Source organism: Telmatherina bonti (assembly GCF_933228915.1).
Source record: "Telmatherina bonti genome assembly, chromosome: 13".
NCBI lineage: Eukaryota > Metazoa > Chordata > Actinopteri > Atheriniformes > Telmatherinidae > Telmatherina > Telmatherina bonti.
Window position 1 is genome coordinate 13,161,235 of NC_136611.1, and position 21,798 is coordinate 13,183,032.

General features: G+C 37.9%; 2 protein-coding genes across 2 annotated transcripts; one reads left to right on the forward strand and one right to left on the reverse strand.

Annotated features, from left to right (window-relative positions):
* Positions 1-178: 178 nt before the first annotated feature.
* Positions 179-826, forward strand: cldn5a (claudin 5a; the record flags this gene model as incomplete). The annotated part of the gene is made up of 1 exon (XM_079251361.1): positions 179-826. The coding sequence occupies one exon, from the start codon at positions 179-181 to the stop codon at positions 824-826; it is 648 nt and encodes a 215-aa protein (XP_079107487.1).
* Positions 827-15,269: 14,443 nt separating this feature from the next.
* cdc45 (CDC45 cell division cycle 45 homolog) lies at positions 15,270-20,252 on the reverse strand (the record flags this gene model as incomplete). Its single annotated transcript, XM_079250949.1, has 18 exons — positions 15,270-15,334; positions 15,695-15,771; positions 16,028-16,146; positions 16,247-16,330; positions 16,419-16,557; positions 16,697-16,858; positions 16,939-17,037; positions 17,156-17,287; positions 17,399-17,518; positions 17,602-17,652; positions 17,763-17,824; positions 17,965-18,013; positions 18,105-18,163; positions 18,342-18,482; positions 18,686-18,823; positions 18,943-19,035; positions 19,994-20,053; positions 20,202-20,252. 18 exons carry the CDS (start codon positions 20,250-20,252, stop codon positions 15,270-15,272), a joined length of 1,701 nt encoding a protein of 566 aa, XP_079107075.1.
* Positions 20,253-21,798: the final 1,546 nt, after the last annotated feature.

Genomic DNA, 21,798 nt, shown 5'->3' on the forward strand with positions numbered 1-21,798 from the left:
CATCCCCATACTAACAAAGAGACTCCAGGCTGCTGTCTTACTTCTCAGTGAGTGATGCGCAACTAACGACTGACGCTACAGCACATCAAAGTGTGGGGGAACAAGCTCTGACTTTTGGACTAATAAGAGGAAAGATTGAACCATTTCAGATAGATTAGAATAAACTTTGAGAACGAAAATGGTGTCGGCTGGGCTGGAGATCTTGGGACTTTCGATGTGCGTAATCGGCTCGCTCCTGGTGATGGTAGCGTGCGGGCTTCCAATGTGGAAGGTGACGGCTTTCATTGAAGCCAACATTGTTGTGGCTCAAACGATGTGGGACGGGTTATGGATGTCGTGTGTGGTCCAGAGCACTGGTCAAATGCAGTGCAAGGTGCACGACTCCGTCCTCGCTCTCACCCACGATCTACAGGCGGCCAGAGCGCTCACTATCATCTCCTCCGTGATGGGTGTGCTGGGTCTCATGGTTGTGATTGCTGGGGCACAGTGCACCAACTGCATCCGTACTGAGTACATCAAAGCTCGAGTGGTGAACGCCGGTGGGATAATCTATATCATCAGTGGCCTGTTTGTGTTGGTGCCCCTTTGCTGGATGGCCAACAACATCATATCGGACTTCTACAATCCAAACGTGCCCGCAGCTCAGAAGAGAGAGATCGGCGCTGCACTCTACATCGGCTGGGCGGCCACAGCTTTGCTGCTGATCGGAGGAACTCTGCTGTGCTGCTCCTGTCCCTCCAGTGGAAACTCTGGATACTCGGTAAAATATGCACCGACCAAGAGATCCACGCAAAACGGGGACTATGACAAGAGGAATTATGTGTAGCTGGTTCACAGCAGCCGTGGTGCGTAAAAGTGACCTGCAGCTTTTTGAAAAACTGTTTTTTTACGAACCTTGTTTTTGCACCTGCAACTTTTTTTTTTTTTTTTTTTTTTTTTTTTTTTTAAATGTTTTTATTTGTTCGTTTTTAGAAATTGAACATTGAAATCAGACGAAGAACCTTTACTGTTTTTACACTGGTCCTGCAAAATATCCCATGGCCACATATTTACACATTATTTTATTGTGTCTACAGGAGATTAAAAAGACTATCAACCACAAGAGGTAGCTCACAATTTTATTTTTTTTAAAGGAGTATATTTGTTAGTACCTGCTTTTGTAAATCATCGAAATTTGTAGTATTTTGAATGATTTGCTGTTTTTAACACAATGTTTTGTTTTCTTTACTTGAGGAAAGTCTTGCCTCCGAAAGTAGGCTACGCTTTTGTTTTCGTCGACGTGCATTGTCAGCACAAAGTTGTACAGTTGGCCTGAGAAATAGCTGCACTCCCACACATTCAAAGACCAAAAAGCGATAGGAGGAGTGAAAAATGCAATATATTAAATCCTTAACACGTCTTAGACAATTTTCTTTTCTGAAGCTCAGAAGGGTGAATGAAGTTTGCTGTCCACTTTTGGATATTTAGATACAAAGCAGCCTGAGACACAGGCTTCATAACCATGTACAGTCCGTTATTCGCCTGCACTGAGCACCTGTTGAGTTGTATTTTTTTTTCATTCTTGTCCGTACAGAAAGTATCTTGTCTTTCCATCAATTCCAGGAATAAACTTTTTCTGTTGCTTTGTTGACGTTTGATGCAATGATTCATTATTCATATGATGATGCAATATTGTTTCATTTTAAAAAGATTAAACTGAATATATTGTCTCAAACATTAAATTGTGTCCTTAAAATAAAAAGACCGACAACTTTGAACGTCTGCAGAGATAGCAGTGTGCGTAAAACGTGCCGTTCCCACCATGAATTCATAAACCAACCCCCACGGCGGGAGAAAGTATTTTGGTTATCCATAGAAATCCAGATGACAATGCCCATTCATCTAGAGCGGGCTCTGCTGTTCAACTCACAATACTCCCCCGCCCCCCACACCCTCATTTCAGACCACCCCCTTCCCTTCCTCCTCATCCGCAGTCAGTGAAAAGCCTTCAAACTAACGGTGAAGCTGCAGTGCTGGGATGGTCCCGTAAACCTCATCTCTCTCCACCAGGATGAGATATGCACTCCACGACCAATGATTACACAGTTTGCCTAATGGCCCCACAGTTGCTGAGTTGGATGATATGCAGAAATGTAGGTCACAGAGTTACAGGACTGTTGAACTTGTGGCAACAGCAGGAAAACAGAGAAGTTTGAGTTTGAGTTGCAGCTCCCTGATTTGAAACTGTGACTGGATTACAAGAGCTTAACCATACTTGTTTTGCCTGGTGACTTAAGAACCTTAGCAGGTCATATGCCTTCTTAAACATTCAAAATAGAAAGTCTGCATACAGTCAGCATAGTTTCGGGAAAAGTGGACTCCACAGGGGGAATTTTATTTGTAATGAGGCTAAAGACCTATACCTGCTGTAGTGGTTTTCCAAACCTTTCAATCAGAGGCGAAATGTTTTGTTTAGGAACTATCACACACAGGGCTGGATTTAGAAAGTTCAGCATTCATTTAGAAATAATACTACTTATCAGTGGATTTGTTTGGAGACATAAGGACGCTGATGGGGTTTGCAGTTGAAACTAAGGCGGATCTGAGGAGAAAAATAAACATTTTCTTCCAACAATTTTAACTTTAACTGTGAAACCAACTTTTGAAATTCCATCAGAAACACTGGAGAGAGACACAAATAATAATAAATCAAATGAAAAAGAAACTAATTAAAAAAGTTTTCAAAAACATGTATTTCTGGTTATTTAGATATCCTTTTTTCTAAACTGAATCTAATTTGGGATTAAGAAAATAAAAGACAAATGTTGCCATTGTAAAAGTGAATTATCCAACTGTGAATAATTTTACATGGGATTTTGTTCAGGTAAGAGGAAGAACTCTCTATCTGGATGGGTTTTCAAGGCATTTCCTTCAAGGTGCAGTGTGATCTGCCACAGTGAGATGTTTTTATGGGATTCTTAGTTCAAGCCGTCTGGCCACAAAACATAGAGTGACGAAGTACACAAGTGTGTATGCCTATGCACGTGAGAGTGGGGTAAAAGAAGGTGGGGGGCACATTTAAAAAAAAAAAAAAGGGCCCTCAATTCAGTGAGAAGAGAGGCAAATAGGGCCAGCAACATCACTCAATGGGCACTTACCATGGTAACCAGAACCTGCAGTTGCCTGGCTACGGGAGCCTATAATGTGGTGGTATGGATGAGCCTAATAAAAGGCCTGACCGGCAGACATTCCAATAAACATGGACACACACACTCACACTAACATGTGCAGACTCTGTGCGCATCAGTCTAGAGGGCGAAGGAAGGCTTTACTGAAAGCTCATAATGGTCACTGCAAACAGCTGTGACAGCAAAACACATTTGCTTCATTGTGTCATTTTAATAGGCAAATGTTGTTGAAACATAACACATAAACAAATAATATTTGAAGAGATTTGTTGATATCATAACACTGTCTCGCAGTAACAAATGACATTACTCACAGAGAATGACTAAGCCTTACAGCTAAACTTGACCTCTTTCAGCCTGACGGAGCGACAGGTCATACGGCGAAGGTCATGTTGTGCATCATCAGAGAGAGACATGCATGGTTTTTTTTTGGTTTTTTTTGTGGAAGGGGCTGGAAAGCTGCTGCCATTACATGAACTATGAACTCTGAGGCTGGTCTTAAATCAAGTTACTTCCTTGTGCAGTCAAGGCCTCATCAAATGGTAAGAACTCCCCCACACACAGGGGTCACAACTGTTGACCCTGCAATCCTCACTCCAACCAACAATTCACACAGCCAGTTTATGGAAAGTCTGAAAATTTAACATACGGAGACCCTCTAAGACTGTATATCACAAAGTAGCCAAAGCAGTGCATGAGAGTCCTGGAACAAATGAAACTTAATTAATGTTTCCATTGGTTGACTCAGACTTACACCAGCAGGTGCATACAGTCTGCAGACTTCCCAGCTGGATGGAGCTTACTCACAGATAGTAAAGCCAAGAGTCAGCAGGTGGTTAAACGTGGAGGACAAATGTGGCTTTGTGTACCAGAGTTAAAGACCCCATGAGCCATTTGTTCAAGAAACAAAGAGGGAGCTAGCGTGGTTAAAGATTAGAGGGGAAGAAAAGAAAAGAAGAGGGGGAAAAAAAAGAAAAACAAGTTTTATTCTATTGCATTTCTACAAAGTTTACAGCTTTGGTGACACATGAGTTTTTGTCAGAAACCTGTAGCACGACCAGGCTTCCTGTGCAGGGGACAACGGAACAGGAAGCAGGAAGGAACTTGGAGGGAGTGGAGAGGAAGAGGAGGAGAGTGGAGTGTGTGTTTCTCTGCTTGATCCCTCACAAAGCTACAGTAAACAGAAAGACAGGTGCGTGCAAATGCATATCTCGTTAATGTTCAGTTTCTCATGTACTTAGTCTCATTTATAATTCATTTATTGAGATGAAAGTATTACAAAACAAACAAACAAAAAAACCCCCAAAAAACACAAGTTCCTCCTTTGTGGGGGGATAAATTTGATCAATTCTGGAGGTTAGTGAACTAAAAGAAAAGTAGCTGAGTGTGAAGCGGCTGGGATGGGAATCAGCACCTCCAAATCTGAGACTATGGTCCTCAGCCGGAATAGGGTGGATTGCCCTCTCCGGGTCGGGGGTCAGGTCCTGCCTCAAGTGGAGGAGTTTAAATATCTCGGGGTCTTGTTCATGAGTGAGGGAAGGATGGAGCGTGAGATTGACAGACGGATCGGTGCAGCGTCTGCAGTAATGCAGACTCTGCGCCGGTCTGTCGTGGTGAAGAAGGAGCTGAGCCAGAAGGTGAAGCTCTCAATTTACCAGCTGATCTAGGTTCCTACCCTCACCTATGGTCATGAGCTGTGGGTCGTGACCGAAAGAAGGAGATCTCGTATACAGGCGGCTGAAATGGGTTTCCTCCGCAGGGTGGCTGGGCTCTACCTTAGAGATAGGGTGAGGAGCTCGGTCATCAGGGAGGGGCTCAGAGTAGAGCCGCTGCTCCTACGCATCGAGAGGAACCAGTTGAGGTGGCTCGGGCATCTGGTCAGGATGCCTCCTGGACGCCTCCCTGGTGAGGTGTTCCAGGCACGTCCCTCTGGGAGGAGACCCCGGGGAAGACCCAGGACATGCTGGAGGGATTACATCTCTCGGCTGGCTTGGAAACGCCTTGGAATCCCTCCCGCAGAGTTGGCAAATGTGGCTGGGGAGAGGGAAGTCTGGGCTTCCCTGCTTAGGCTGCTGCCCCCGCGACCCGACTCCGGATAAGCAACAGAAGATGGATGGATGGATGGATGGATGGATGGATGGAAAAGGAAAGTTAAAAAAAAAAAAGCATCTTAAAATTGCACATTTGTAAACATGTTCAGGACCCATGTTTATGAGTAAACACGTTCAGGATAAATACCCATGTATTCTCAGAGATCCTTTTGTTTTAATGGGAATGAGAAATGACAACAAACAATATGTTAAATATTAAATGCTACTTGCAGAAATAAATGATGGATTCTTCCAAGTTCATCACACCACAATTGCATTACAATTTTTTTCATAATCACCAAAACTTGTTTTACACATACTTTATATCTGAAAGTAATTAATGGGGAATATGTAGTAAAGATGTTAAAAACAAAGAGTTAACAGTTTTGATTTAATGACATCACTTTCAATCAATCTGTACAATTAGACTGTAATGATGAAATATGAGAAAATGTAAAATGCTTAGACTTCACGTTATCAAATATTTTACCATCATTGAAATGAAAAAATATAAAACATTTCTAACTGTAACAGGCACACTGAAGCATTTTGAACATATGTCAAGATGATTTTACACAAAATCTTGATCGATAATTTCAATATTCATATTTACATCCGGATTTATTATTTCATGCACAAGGATGAAAAAATATGAAATTCTGTTTCCTGTTCTGCAGCTTCAGGTGAATGACATGTAAGACAGAACACAATGTTTTTTTTTTAGAGTTTAAACCTTATGCTAAATGGACAAATACAACAAACCAAACATGGAGACTAATTTCTGCAGACTATTTTTAGTTTCATCCTTTCTACTGTCGTCTTGTGCATGAAGGATTAGATCGAGTCAAGATTCGATGCAAGCTGTTGGTTTTCTTAAGCCATGCTATTTATTATCATTTGACTCAAATTAATGTGTCTGTAAAGTGTCCTGAGAGGAAATTGTTGTGAAGTGGCACTATGCAAATAAAGCTGAATTCATTTTATTTGAATTTTATTTGTCAGAATAATCTTTTCAGTGTAACTGCAGGTAATTTTCTGTCCAAAAGCCATTTTTAGCTTACCTCTTCCCCAATATTAAAGCAAAGTGTTGGAAGGAGTCACCGCAGAATGTTGTTAGTTGTTTATGTCAGAGTGCACAACACATTGAGGATCATGTGTGAAGGTGTAATGGCATTTTTCACCTTGTCACGATATAGAGATATAAAAGGTGAATACATGTCCCAACAGATTTCCACATTTTGCAAGGAAAAGACTAACAAACATCATTATAATGCAACATAATATTCATATTTACAATAACTTTATCAAGTATTTATTTATCTTAACTTTTCAAAAGGACACAATACTTACTACTGTGTGCGTGTAATTTGAACAACATTTTACTGCCACATATGACGTGTTATCTTTAGAAAGTGATAAACAGACTACACAGGGAGGGTTTCAGCTCAGAAATTTGAGAGAGGAGAATTTGAACCAGGGAGTCTCAGCTCCTTTCATGTCTGTCTGAGTGAGATCATGTGCCCTTACTGTATATCATCAGAGGGAGGCCATTTTACATACCTGAACACATAGAAGCTTGTAGCAACGTGCACACACTCATACATAAGTTGAGAGCAAAAAAAAAAAATTGGTGAGACATGAAAGCCCTTGACTGAGATAAAGAAGAGTCCTTGAAGTAAGAGGAATGTCTGTAGAGGTTCTTGGGGGCATGGTTAGCTACATGTGTATAATGTAAGTTTCTCTTCAGCCATAATGAGAAAAGAAACAACAACAAAGCTCACCAAAGATGTAATAATCAGGCAGAGCTGAATCCAGCGTGGTTCTCCAGGGGTGATTTGGATTCATATATTAACATAGGATACAGCAATCAGGGGCCAATAAAACAGTCTGTTTAAATCAGGATCATGATTTAGATGTGCACTAAGACCATTATGTTCACAGTGATAATAACTTGCAAAGAAACCTTTTCGCAGGACTGTTGGATGACAAAATAATAAAAATAAAAAAGTGCCAAATGCAGAACAAGGCAAACTTATATCAGAGTGTTTTTTCCTTTGCCTTCACTCGTGAGGGCTTCACTTTGTCTTTGTGCAGGAGACCAGAGTGTATTTTCAAGAATGAAGATTGTTCTGCTTGTTATCCATTAAAGGAAGTCCTGCGTGACTGAGCTCCCCACCACAGAGGCCGGCAGAAAAGCCACCCTCATCACACCCGACTGCAGACTGGGTGTTTCTGCCTGCCCTTAATCAGTTCTTCTTCCCTAAAGCATCCCAGTGTGCAATCCCTAACATAATGGGAATGTCACGCCTACTGGATATGTCTCTACAGTGGTTTCAGAAAAAAAACAGGCATGCTGCAAAGAAGAAAGGATTTACAGATGAATGTACCTTATTAAGTGTCTTTATGGAAGGAATATTGCTAAATAAGACCAGACCAATTCAAGTTAAGTCCATGCCATTTTTCTACTGACACTGTGCTATAAGATGAGGAATATGTTACCATAACGTCATAAAGAGGGCCTCTCTTTGTGCTTCTGTGGTGCGTATTCCTAAATGAGATTGTCTGAAATAGAAAGGTCTGTTTAATGCAGTGCCAGTAGCTTATTTTTGCTCCATATCAAATTGCTGTAATCTGGAAATAAATAAAGGATACATGCACATAATTAAGTCATTGCTTGCATGATTGTGACAAGAAATGTTGGAAGATATATGAAGCATCAGACGGTGAGCTATTTTTAAAAAGCTCACCGTCTGATGATAAAAATGATAAAGCACATTAAATTCTATCAACAAACTACTGTCATGTAAAGTTAGACTAAATTAAATAAGGCCCAACTTCAAAAATTTTTAAAAAGTATCTCTAATATATAAGTTGACTCCAATATAATATGTCATGATGAAATTTATAAAAATATCCCCTCAGGCACTGCTTATTGTTGCTTGAAAGCACTTTAAGGAAGCAACACATCCAGCTGTGAGAAAACTGGAGAGGTTAAAGGTGGCAAAGGTTAGAGATCACAGAGGGCATGAGTGGACGAACAAACTCAGAAAATGAAGGTTAGAAGAGCTGATGAGAGGCTGTGTGACTGTTCATATATTGTGGACGTGAATGTTTTAGTGTATATGGAAGATATCATCCTCGCAGAGCGTGATTCATAGACAGGTGGCGAGTAGAAAGAGTCAGCTGTAGATGTTTGTAACAGGCCGTCCAGTAGGACTAATCCTATCTGGAATCTGGGGTTTTTAGAGACATAGAGGGAGGTGGTAAACAGTTGCCACAGGTTTACAGGGATATTGAGCTATTAAAAAGTCATTTTAAGTTTATTTCAAGAGAGGACAGTGTTACAAAACTAATCAAAACCTCGGAAAGCCTAAAGATAAAAGTTCTTTTTCAAGCAAGTCAGAGTATAAAATGGCTAAAACAACCATGTAGTGATAAATCATTATCTACTAATATTATTGCACAAGGACAAATTTTGAGCTAGTCTTGATTATTATAATGAATACAAGAAATCTTTACAGAACATAGGACATCTATACAAAAATAACTTGATCAATAAATATATGGACCAAACCAGGATGCCAGCTGATATCCACTTTCCATACTGGTAAGTATAAGTAAGTATAATATCTGAATACAAAAATGTCCAAGTCATGGTATCAAAGAAAAAAATAACAGTATTTATTTTTTTAAAAATGTTTGCAAAAATAGGGTGGTATAATAGTTAATATTACTATTCCATTAAAAATGTTTATTATGCCTTAAATAAGTTTACAACAGTAAACAAAGCAAAACAAAAAAGAAATAACAATAGATAAAATAGAAGTCCATAATTAATACTCCTTTTGAGTGATTTTATGTTTGTTTTAAATGTTATCAGTGATCGTTCCTTAGTAATTTCATTATTGTTCCAAAATCATTTTTTGTTTCTGCAACAACAAAACAACATCATTTCCATTCTGTATTTCATGCTGATCCATAAAATGAACTTCATGGATTCTATGACACATAATCCTTTTAAACCATATTTTCTTTCCATCACCTAAAGCAACTCCTAGATCCTTTGTGGTACTTTTTGACCATTTAAACTGGACATGAATTGTTTTAAGTCTACTAAATATTTGTCTTTACGTGCTTCCATGTTTAATGTTGAATTGATTGTTTGGTGTTTTGGTTGGCTCATTGTCTGACAGCAGCACTGATCGCAATTCTTATTACTTTTTCTAAATGATGGACATTGGGTCTGTGTTTGTTTTATAGATGTTATCCCAAACTTCCTCACATCAGGTCATGTATGGGAGTATAAAGGAGCACCACAAGGTAAATAATGAAGTAAATTGAGGAGGGTTTCGACTCTGTGTGACACTGTAGTTGACCTTAAAACCTTTAACTTAATATAACCTGTATGTGATCATTGGTTTAATTAGTTAGTTGTCTATTACTTTCCCATTGTCATAAAAGGAAAAGTTGTGTTGTTATTGGAATCTACTGTAAATATTGTATAGGTTATAATTTCTCTAAATGTCATATATTTCATCATAGAAGTTAGAAAACACTGTAACAGCCCCCTCCCCATCGCCCACATTACTGCACCGCTAACGTGTCCCACCCTGCTGAGGCAACACTACTGTTTGAGTGAAGCTTTCAAAAAAGCTGTTTCACAGAACTACACACTGTCTGAGTGATCCTCCTTTACAGAGATGTTTCCTCAGTGTGTCTGGTGTGTGTGTCTGTGTGTGTTGGATTTGGTGTATGCCACATTCCTCAGATGCAGGGAGGCGTTAAGGGCAGTGGCCCCACTTCACTAGAGGTGCAAGAGGGGGATGGAGAGCAAAGTGATTGATGGCTGAGGGGAGATGGCCAAAGGATGAGCTGAACAGGTGGATATCAGTTTGAGGCTGCCGCTGCTGATCGCTGACCAGGTGAGAGTCTAAATAATAACACAGTCAAAGATCAGACTCATATGTTTTCCTGAGTAATTCCAGAAAAACACTTTAAAACTTGGCTTATTTTCTCGGCTCTTCAACATTCAGCTTCAGAATGAAGAACTGGACAACCTTGAGATTAAGAAACTGTGTTCAAAATCAATGAAATTTGCATCTAGTCCACACTGCTGCACATTCTTTTGATCCTGTGTGGCTAGTTGGCCACTAAGATGACATGAATCTGCCTTCTGACATGTGTATGACTACGACAGCATCATGGCATGTCAATTGACACACATTTCAATGGGTTTAAGACAAAAAAAAAGTCTAAAAATTAAATTAACACAGACACATGCAGCTCATTTTTGTAATCTTCACAAGGTTTAGATACACTAGGGGTATACAAGTTTGGTCCTAGAGAGCCACCATACTGTAGGTTTTAGATGTTCCCCTGTCACAACACACCTGATAGAAATGAATGAGTCACCGAGCAGAACTGGATGAGCCGCAGCTGCAAAAGCTGATAAGTTTTTAATTTGAATCAGATGTGTCAAACATCTAAAACCTGCAGCACTGTAGTTCTCTAGGGTCAATCTAGCCACCCCCTAGTTAGATCATTGTGCTTTTAAAACTTCTCTTCCACTTTGCTGTCCAACAACTTAACACATCTTGATTCTGATGCTATTTGGGCTTCTGAAAGTGTAATCTCTTTAAAGGTGATCAGTAATGTAAATTAGACAGTTGCATGTGAACAAGGGTAACAACTTTACCTGTAAGGCAAGGCAAGTTTTTTTTAATTTTTTTTTATAGCACATTTCATGTACAAAACAATTCAAAGTGCTTTACATAAAACATGAAAAAAACAACCTAGGTTGAAAGTATCAACCTAGTAAAAAGCAGTAAAAATCACAATAACATCATAAATTGAATTTAAAATAATCAAAAGTGAAATAAGTTCAAAGTTATCGTTCAGATTTCAAGCACAGGCACATGAGAAAAGAAATGTTTTTAATTTGGATTCAGAAATGTCTGCATTTGGTTAAGTTTTATCTCCATTGGCAGTTTGTTCCATTTGTTTGCAGCGTAACAGCTAAATGCTGCTTCTCCATGTTTAGTCTGGACTCTGGTCTGGACTAGTTGACCTGAGTCTTTGGATCTAAGAGCTCTGCTTGTTTTATATACTCTGAACATATCACAGATGCATTCTGGTCCGAAAGCATTCTGGGATTTGTAAACAATCAGCAGGGTTTTAAAATCTATCTTGTGACTGACTGGAAACCAGTGCAAAGATTTTAAAACTGGTGTAATGTGTTCAGATCTCTTAGTCCTAGTTAAAGCTCTTGCAGCAGCATCTGGATGAGCTGCAGATGTAAAATGAGCTTTTTAGAAAGCTCTGTTAAAGGAGCATGACAGTAATTCAGTCAACTCGAGATGAATGTATCGATGAGGCTAAAACTTTGATTGTGTTTCTGATGGTGAAAAGCTTCCTGGTGACAGCATTGATGTGGCCTCTGAAACTCAGATCTGAGTCTATGAAAACTCAGGGGTTACAGACTGTTAAAAACTTGGTTTTAAAAGCCAGATTCTCCAGGTGTTTACTAATGATCTTTTTCATTGCTACCGAAAAGAATAATCTCAGCGTTGTTTTCATTTAATTGCAGAAATTCCTCTCATCCAGATGTTTATTTCCTCCAAGCACTGACACAGTAAGTCCATTTGATAGCAGTCATCTGGTGACAAAGACACATAAAGTTGTGTATCCTCTGCATAACTGTGATATTTGATGTTGAAGTTCTGTAATTTTTTACCCAAAGGGAGCATATACAAGTTGAACAGAAGGGGTCCATGGACTGACCCCTGAGGTACTCCACAAGTTTCGAGCTCTTGCTCAGATTTATGACTACCAATCATAATGAAATAAGTCTGGCCTTCTAAAAAGGACCTGAACTGATTAAGGGCCACTGCAGAAAGTCCAACCCAGTTTTCCAGCCTATGCAACAGGATTCTGTGATCAAACGCTGCTCCAGCAGAACCAAGACTGATACTTGACCAGAATGATACTTGAACCTAATGTCATTTAAGACTTCAGTGCTTTAGTACGGTTGGAGGCCTGATTGAAATTTATATTTCCATTTTCTTTTAAAGTAAAGTCAGTAAGGACAGTAAGCACAGGTGTCGTCACAGCAGGGGAACTGCACTGGAAAGCTAAAAGGATCTGGTCGGATGATACTGTATTTGCAGATTAGGCCTTTAAAAGTGTTGAAAGTGCATTTATTTGTCAATTTATGACAATAAAGTGTCCAAAGCTAATCTGCACTGCTTTCTCATCAGCCCTTTGACGCACTTCCCCTGGATAACATTGCTCTTCTATACCTGTAAGTTCCGCTATGGATGTAAAGTTTTCTGAGGGTTAAGTGACAATGGCACACACACCCACCTCACAATAACACTGTATGCATTAACATCCCCTTGAAGAAACGCAGAGCAAATCATGATACATTTGAGAACAGACTTTCCTGCAAAACCACCCAAACACCCTCACCCCGAAGGTCATGGTGTCACATCCTGATCCAAGCGTGATAACGATCTTTACTCCGTAGAGAGCAGCTCCGGCATCTCCTTTGCAGTTGGGACGCTAGCAACTCGCCACCAGAAAACCTGACCAACATTCTGAGATGTGGGCCAAGTTTGCAACATTAACCTTTCCCTCACATCAGTAGGCTGCGATCAGGAGAAGATGTTAAATTCATTAAATTTAAGTCACAAAATATCTAATAAATTCATTAAAACAGGAAGAAAAAGATATTTTATACATGATCAAACAAGTTTAAGCAGAATGGATGATTTTAACCTTCTTATGCAGCCAACTCTGTTTAACAGATGAAAAAGTTCTACAAATGTTTCCTCAAAATATCAGAAGTATATTGATTTTTCAAGTCCGTATTTACAATTATAAATGCAGCTAGACTTGGGCAATAAACATTAAAAGAGAAATTCTGTTTTTTCAGTAATTTCTTTTCCCTTTGTCCATATGCTGTATATGTTTTGAAATGATTATTAGCACGGTAGTGCAGGTTATCCTGGCTTATGTAAGGACTATAAAGAAGCATTTCTTTTTAGATTTTACAGCTATATTTATAGGATTATTTACATTTCAGAAGTCTTTTCATGATTCATTTCTTCAGGTTCCTATGAAATCTAATTGGCTAAATGTTAGGATGTAATCAGTCTTGCATTTCATTATAGAGTCATATGTACATTATTTGACCCAATGCTACCACAACTGCTGATGATAAAAGCAATAATGTTGATAATTTCCCGAAAATTTGTTTTTGAATGTTCATAACTACATTTACACTCAAGTAAGATTTGTCACTCAAGCTAATTTTGTAACCAAGGAACTGCTTTCTTCAATTTTAAAATTTTGTTAGGTGGCCTGTGTGTGATCAGGCACTGGAGCTGACCAATCAGAGCAGACAGCTTTTTGGAAAAGGGCTCAGTCTCCCTACCTTCTGCTTTTACAGGAAATCTGTACATATGCAGAGGTGACTAACACTGCAAGTCATTGTGATTTGTGCACAAAGTGGACATAAAAAACTCTACTGTGCTTCCTCTCTGCTTCAGCTGTTGTTCTCTGTACCAGGACAAACCCAGCTGCATATCACTCCAGGTTCCTACTGGTCCTCTTTTCTTTTATTATTCAGGTAGATTTCTACCTGCAGTATAGGAGCATTAGAAGTACAATGAACTTGACTTGTACATTAATGTTAAGGACAGTTTAAAACAAATATGACAAAAGTTTTTAGCCAAATTGTCAAATTCTGCTAAAGATTAGTTACAAAATCATACAATACCTGGTACACATGGCCAAATTTCAGTAAAGATCCTAGATTTGTAAAGACATTATTTCAGTTAAGAAATCATGTGGCTGCACTACTTCTCATTCATTTACAGCAGTTTTTTTTTTAATCTTTATTTTTAATTCAGTGTAATTTCATCTATGAACGCTAGACTGCTGTAATACATTACATTAGTCATTTTTTGAAGGATCTTAATGCAAACAGAAGATTAGAAAAGGAAGAATATAAAAAGAATGTTTAAGAAAGAGGGGGTGCTGAGCATCTAAAACTTATTATTCCATGTAATACTTAGATGGCATATTTATCCAATAGCATTTGATAATTTTAAGACTCCAAAAACTAATTTATTCTAAAATTAGTTCTGCCAGTGTAGCTCATTGTACATGATTTTAACATTTTTACAGCATAAATGATTTTTACTTTGCACATGTAGTGGTTTAATATCTATCTATCTATATATCTATATATATATATATATAGATAGATAGATATACATATTTTAAAGGAAGCAATTCATGTATGAATGCCATGTGTGCACATACAAGTGTATGTGTAGATACACATGCCTCGGTCTAATTTTACAATCTTTCATACTCCATTTTAAGTTGGTTTGCCTTTAAATGTTTAAATATCATATTTGGCTAAGGAAACAAAGATATCTAATTAAATTAATTAATATTTTCAAAATATTACTTGCACAACATGCCACTATAGAAACATGTCCTTGGTCCCTTGACATGAAAGTGACCTGGAAATGAAAAGAAAATCAGTCGGTTTTGTATTTAGGCCTGCTTGTACAAAAAAAAAAAAAAAAAAAGTTAAACCAGAACTTAAAGTGGAATGACGGATTTCTCATTTCATGACAAATAATCACAAATACTACTAGTACCAATTATATTACCAGGACAATCAAGAGATGGTGTCATTTAAAGAGATTTATTAAAAATGCTTAAAATGTAATTTGACTTGAACTAAACACACATATACAGGATTAAAACAAGAGGGGATTTTAAAACAACAAATAGTTCAAAACATTTACAAAGGACTGTACAATATACACAAAACTCATAAAAATACTTTAAAATAAAAAAAATGACCAAAAGACTTTGTACTGGCGGCAACTCACTGATCTAACCAACATTTAACGTGCATTTGTGAGCAGGACTGTTTTAGACTATTGATGGCCTCTGAAATTCAAAACTTGCAGGTATTTGGCTGCTGACGTTCTCATGAAAGGAGAGTAATGAGTGCATCCAGAAACTTGCTTCTGTCCTCTGTCTTCAGTTCGATTACTGCATAAAGAAACACGCACAGATTCATATTAGAAGCGTGCTGAAAACAAACGTCAATCGTCCAGACACATTTTCAATGGAGGCAGTTTTTGGAAAGTGACCGAAATGATATCCAAATGAAGGGATTAGAAGATATGTTCTAGTAAGAAATTAGTACTAATAATTTAATAAAATTGCAGATTAAACAAGCGTTTAGAATAAAACCAATAATGAGTCACATCTGCTTGTTCTGCAACTTATGTTTCATTAGTTTCAACAATGGAACAGTTAAGTAAAAAGTAAATATTTTGCTCCCACCTAGTGTCCATAGAGGAGTGTGACAGTTTGTGTTAAAGCGGAGAAAATGAAAATGTCCCTTACTGGAAGTGTCAAAGTGGTCATGAAGCGTTCTGGAGCTGGTGCTCTCTGCAGCTTTCTCAAATGCTCGACCAAAGAAACTTTAGGAACAGAGAAAAATCAGAAAGTTACTGCAGAAATACCGGCATAAATGAAAAAAATAGGAAAGGGAAAATTAGCTGGCAGACTGTAGGTATTGATTTAATAGCATGGTGGTACAGATGGCATCCCATAAAACATACAGGCAACTGCTTGCTGACTCATTACTGAGGTTTCTTCTTAAATAAGTTTTTTTTCAAATAATTTCTTCAGTAAAACATGAAGTATAAATAACTGCTTTTTATAATAATAACTTACTTCTTCTTATCGGACGTCTCAGACTCTGGCGGGATTCCCACAACAATGACAGTTCCCTTCTCCACATCCTTAGGAGCAGCCATGATGAGAGGAAGCAGTTTGCAGCGTTTATTCCTTGTCTAAACAACCAAAACAGAGTAAAGGAAAGAAGGGTTTCAGTAACTGGACGCTCTGGGAAGCTGGCCTCTTTTCGCTGTCTGATTGAGTTGTGATTGTTACCGAATGGACAAAAGCTTTCAGAAGGTACTTGCAGAGCAGAGTCAAGGCCATAGGCTTTGAAAAGAGCTTCACATCAGGTGTTCCCTAAAAATACAAAGAGCAGGGAGGTTTTATTGAAGCAGGACTTTCTGGCGAAACTGACAAACGTGATCAGGCATGCGCACTCTCGTACCTCCATGAGGTAGCAGTAAAGGAAGGGGCCCTGTGACAGGATGAGGTTGGTACAGATGCAGCTGGCTACAGTCTGCTGGATGGCAATCAGCTTCTTTTTAGCTATGTCAATGCCTACATGTAGACGATCAAGGCTGCTCCTTCACAAAGACAGAAATAATATATTTAGTTAAAGTCTGATTAAACTTCTCAGATAAAAAGGGAAAACCTGAATAACATTTCAGTGGAAATGTGAGAGAACTAAGATTTTTCTACATAAACCAAGCTTCTCCTAGATACCTTGAAAGAGAATCAAGAGCCTTGATGAAGTTGTCAGTATCACTCTCATCTTTCTCGGTGCTCTCCAGCAAGGCAGCAACAGCATGTACCATGTCGCTGGCCAGGAAACGGTTCTTAAAGCCAAAATGAACACCAAATGTCTGAATGCGGATGTCCTTCATGCTGATGAAGAGAAAAAAAAAGTCTAAACATTAAAAGAAAACTGAACAGCAGCACATGTCTTTTCAAATCTATACTCATACCCGTATTTATTGGAAGACTCTTCAATGACATCCCTCAGGTTCTCTTTGATTGACATATCCATGGAGTTAAACTTCTGTCGAACTTGTTTCAGAGGAAGCCTGTAACACACATTTAGAAAACAGACTTTCTAAACAATATGCCGGTTTAAGAGGCTTATCATTAAAGAAAAACAAACTATCATGAAGTAAAAGAAGGTTAAAGACGAAAGGCGGGTACCCCATATCAGCCAAGAACTCCTGAAGTTTCTTTTGGCCATTTAAGGTCCAAAGCTTGAAGCTGCAGGAGGTGTAGCAGGAATTACAGATGCTTTCATACAGAGACCAGTGCTGGTAAAGAGTTAGACGCAAGCTATAGCACCAGGTTAAGGAAAAACAAAAACTAGCTGATCCTATGATGGTACAGCTTCGCAAAACAAGCAAGGATGATACTATCTAATAAAATCAGACGTATTAAGGATACTCGTATTCAAAGGAGATCCTCATACAGTCGATGGACAGAGAGTTCTCCTCATCCTCATTTCGGTGGTTATGTCGGGAAACATGTCGCTGCATTGTGGCGACGTCTGTTACATACTTCATACTAATAAACAGGAAAAACAAAGTAAGTCAGAGACCAACTTAATACAAAGAATTTGTTTCTGAAAATATGGAGGATATTCTTACTGTGTGATTTTATCATGAACCCACTGGTCTGTCAGCCCTATGATGGCCCACCTATAAAACAAAACCGTCTACATTCAACATTTTACGCAATGCAATACATCAATCCTTTATGCTTTTTTTAAAATCAATTTAAAAGCCAAGCGAAACATAAAATAGCTCACCACAGCATGTCCTTGGTGTCTTTAGTCAAAACCCAGGCAAGCTCAAAAAGCATCATTGCAGCCTGAGAGACAAAAAAAATAATAAACAAATAAAACAGCTGTGGAGATAAACAGTTATGCATGTAAACTTTAAGTTTATTTTCAATCCTCATGTGGGTTTTAAGACCTCCGAACAATTAAAGTGTTCAAATGGTACACTTACAGAAGTTCCATGGTATTCATATTGCTCATAGTCAAATAAGATTTCCCTCCTGCAAATGTGTGAAAATTTAGTGTAAACGTTGACAATGTATTTTGAATTAAAATAAAGAAAATACCAGTAAATAAGAGAAAACACTTCACCTTCGTGCCTCCCACTCCCTCCTCGCTCGTTGCTGTTCAATTCTCCTCTCAACTGCTCCCTGCATGATTACAAGAAAACAAGCATTACAATCAGTCTACCCCCCCCCCGATTAATTCATCCTCTAAAGCCACTTTATCTTGTTTAAGGTTGCCATGGTACTGGCACTTTTCCCAACTCTTACTGCAGGCTCAAAAGCCTGATGGTTTATTTCTTTTGGATCTACCAATTTAACTTACTTCATCATATCGCCTCCGTTTACCAGACGGTTCTGAACCTTCATCACTCTCATTTCCAGAATCCTCCCCCTCCTCATCTCGAAAGATATCATCATATGACGGCACGCCCAGGTCATCATCTTGTTTTATCAGCAGTTTGATCTGTAAGAAGTTGGCAGTCAAGTATTGTAAAGTTGGACAGTTTGCAGCTAATAAGACTGAACCTTTTAGTATCTAAGGCAAACTATTTTACAATTGATTTAAGATACATAAAGAAATGCAAATAAATGTCCAAAGTGTTTTCCAAAGATGTATTCTTTACACAATAATCTAAACTTTGATCTCAATAGGTCAATGTGCATCACCTGAGTGTCATTGTAAACATTGACCACATCAACCGGCCGATGAGTGTCACAGATGAAAAAGATGGAGTCATCATCTGGCTGCAGCATCTCAAGGAGGTCAACATTTGCCCCACAGTTGATGAGAACAAAATATCTAAACTAAAACACAACCAATTTAATATATATTTATAGTTTAGTGTGAGGAAAACTCAAAATATCTTAATTGTTGAGACTACCACATAAATCCACATGTAGGCTCAAACCTGATTTAATCATACCTGCTCTTTGTGTTCAAGGAAAGCAGTGCCAAGGTCCTGCCAGCCTGTAACTGGTACAAGTGTGTACTGGATCTGGTCACAGTGAAACAGTGCCTATAAAAGACAAAAACCAATAATTTTATTTTGTCAATTAACATTCAAAAGATTACAAATCATTGTGCCACCGAACAGAAAGTCTTTGAGAAGGTTTTGTATAACAAACCAGACAATAATTCATATTTATTAAGAGTATTTATATTATGATATATAAGCTAAATATTTACATGTAAAATCTGACATCACAATAAATCTATTAAAAAGCACATTCTATTGCACCACCATGATATAAAAGGAGCAGAAAGAACAACTTATAATAGTGGGAATATCTGATGATAAAAAAAAAAAAAAATTAAAAAAAAAAAAGCACACATTAATGGTATGTTAGCCAATTATTTGACAATCAACACTTATATTGGAGAAAAAATAAATGATATATCACACTCTTTTACAATGGATATAATAGCCATCATTCTTTATATTCATAAACCCTAAATATTCTACTTTTATTCATTCTTTTAAATTTAAATTTGTTTGCACACATCTTTAAGTCTTTCTGAAACGGATTCCATAATTTGACATCTAATTTTAAAAATAAAAACTTGAGTTCGTATGCAAGGTCGGATTATCCAGTGGGCATTATGGGAAAACACCAGCAGTTTGGACATAAAACAAAATGTATATAAAAGCCAGATAGTTACACCACAGTATTCAGTGTATTGCTTTTGGTACCACTGGCTGAGAGACGTTAGAAATGTCGTTTCACAGTGTATCATTCACAATTTTCACAATGTTGCAGTGGGGAAGGGGGGCCCCTGGAACACTTTGGGCCCAGGGGCCTGTGCACTTTTAATCCGGCCCTGTTAGTATGTAATTCCAGTTATCTTTACTGCTAGCATGCAACAACTATAAAGTTTTAAGCATTATGAATACTCTCGGGGTGCTTTCTAACCAGCTTCAAACAACAGCTTAACCTGTACAAATGAGTTAACACACAGTTAGCAAACTAACTTACCTGCAGTATCTTACAGGCGCAAAGAGCATCGATGTCCGCTGCAACCAGGAGGGCGACTCTCTGGATGCAAAGAAACATTAAATTATCATGTAAAAGAAATGCTTTGCGTCTTAAAATGACAGTTGACTGTCATTCCGCTAAGCTTTGACGCGCTTTTAGTTAGCTAGCTAACAATCCTAATGTCAACAGTTAGCCAATAAAGACTTACCTGGTTGGCTAAAACTTCATAAAAATCCTTTCTTATGTCCGTGATAAACATTTTCAAGTTTCAGATATAAAACGTTAAAGAGGTCAGGCAAATAAAGCAACCCTTATGTGGCTCAGACAGGTATTTATTTTCGTTCCTATCGGGTTACAAAGGTTTACAATTAAGCTGCCCCGTTGTGTCCCTGTTGGTATTGTGGCGCCAAATCCGTACGTCACTGTCAGCCAATCACTTAGGACGTTCCTGTACGTCATACGTTGTTTTCGACGCCCACTGAGTTCAGAAAACAAAACGATGAATGAAGTATCAGTACTTCTAATTAATGTTTAAGTATATACATAATGAAAACTTCAGTAGAAAAATTAGTTATTAGACGATTGAATTGTCCCCAAACGCCTATCAGTATTTAGTGAAGATTTTAGAAATACTGAGTAGCAAATACTTTGTATTGGAGGATTACCCTAAAACACAGTCAAGTGTCATAAAGAGTTTAATTAAAAGCATCACAACAATCAGGATACTGTGTCAGCATGAGTATCAACAATAAGATCATGACATGTAAGCAAACAAGCAAGTTTTTATACCAACGGATTATAATTCCTCTTGATTTTAACAGTTCAATGTTATCATCAACCTTATCTAGTACATATCCCCTGAAAAATTAGAGGCTAAATTAAAGAAATAAAAAAATTAACATATTTTAACATATTTTTGTTTCTTTTTCTTTGTTTCTTTTTAGATGTGAAACATGCAGGATTTTAGGAGTCTGATGAAGAAAACCTAAATGTTCTCAAGTATGAATTCCAATTTAATGTTCATCACATTTGCAAAAAGGAAAAGAGACTAAATTCAAGTAAACTCCAAAATTTCCTAAAATTAAATTAAAATATACATAATTTCAATATACATGAGACTGACCAAATAGATTAAATTTGTCTGTGAGGACTTAAAGTTTCCTTCTGTAGTCCCGCTAATAATGTAACCGTTTACACTCTTCACACAGAAACATTCACATTTGGGGAAAAAAAGGAAACCTTAAGAAAAAGCAATCAAGTTTAGAGTTTGAGGTAAAGAAAGGCTGCATGCCATAAGTAACACTGTGTAGTATCTTAACAAGTCTACTTTGTATATGTGAATAAAAAAAAAAAGAAGAGATAGAGAGCATACACTGTGACATGCAGTATATACTTCATTAACTGAGAACTGTAATGTAGTAAAGAAAGGCACAAATTCTACTTTTATGTTCTGCCACGTTTGGACTGAAACCACTGTGATCCTGATGTTTTCAGCTTGGCTTAAAGCTACGAGAAGAGCTTTAACCTGTAAAACATTGGCTGGTTTCACACACAAATAGTAACATGAGGTTCAACACGGAAAAACAGGACAAGTAACATAAAAATTAGAAGGAAAGAATTGCTTCAAACACAAATAAAAAAAACAATTCAGAATGATCATAGAGTAGAAAACCTCAGTACAGATATATCACAAACAGTGACATTCACTATTTTAAGTGAGTTTAACTAATCAAAGCATGGAAAACCTGACCAGCAGGAGAACTGGAAAGCTAGCACCATCACCTGAAGAAGTTAAACTCCAACCT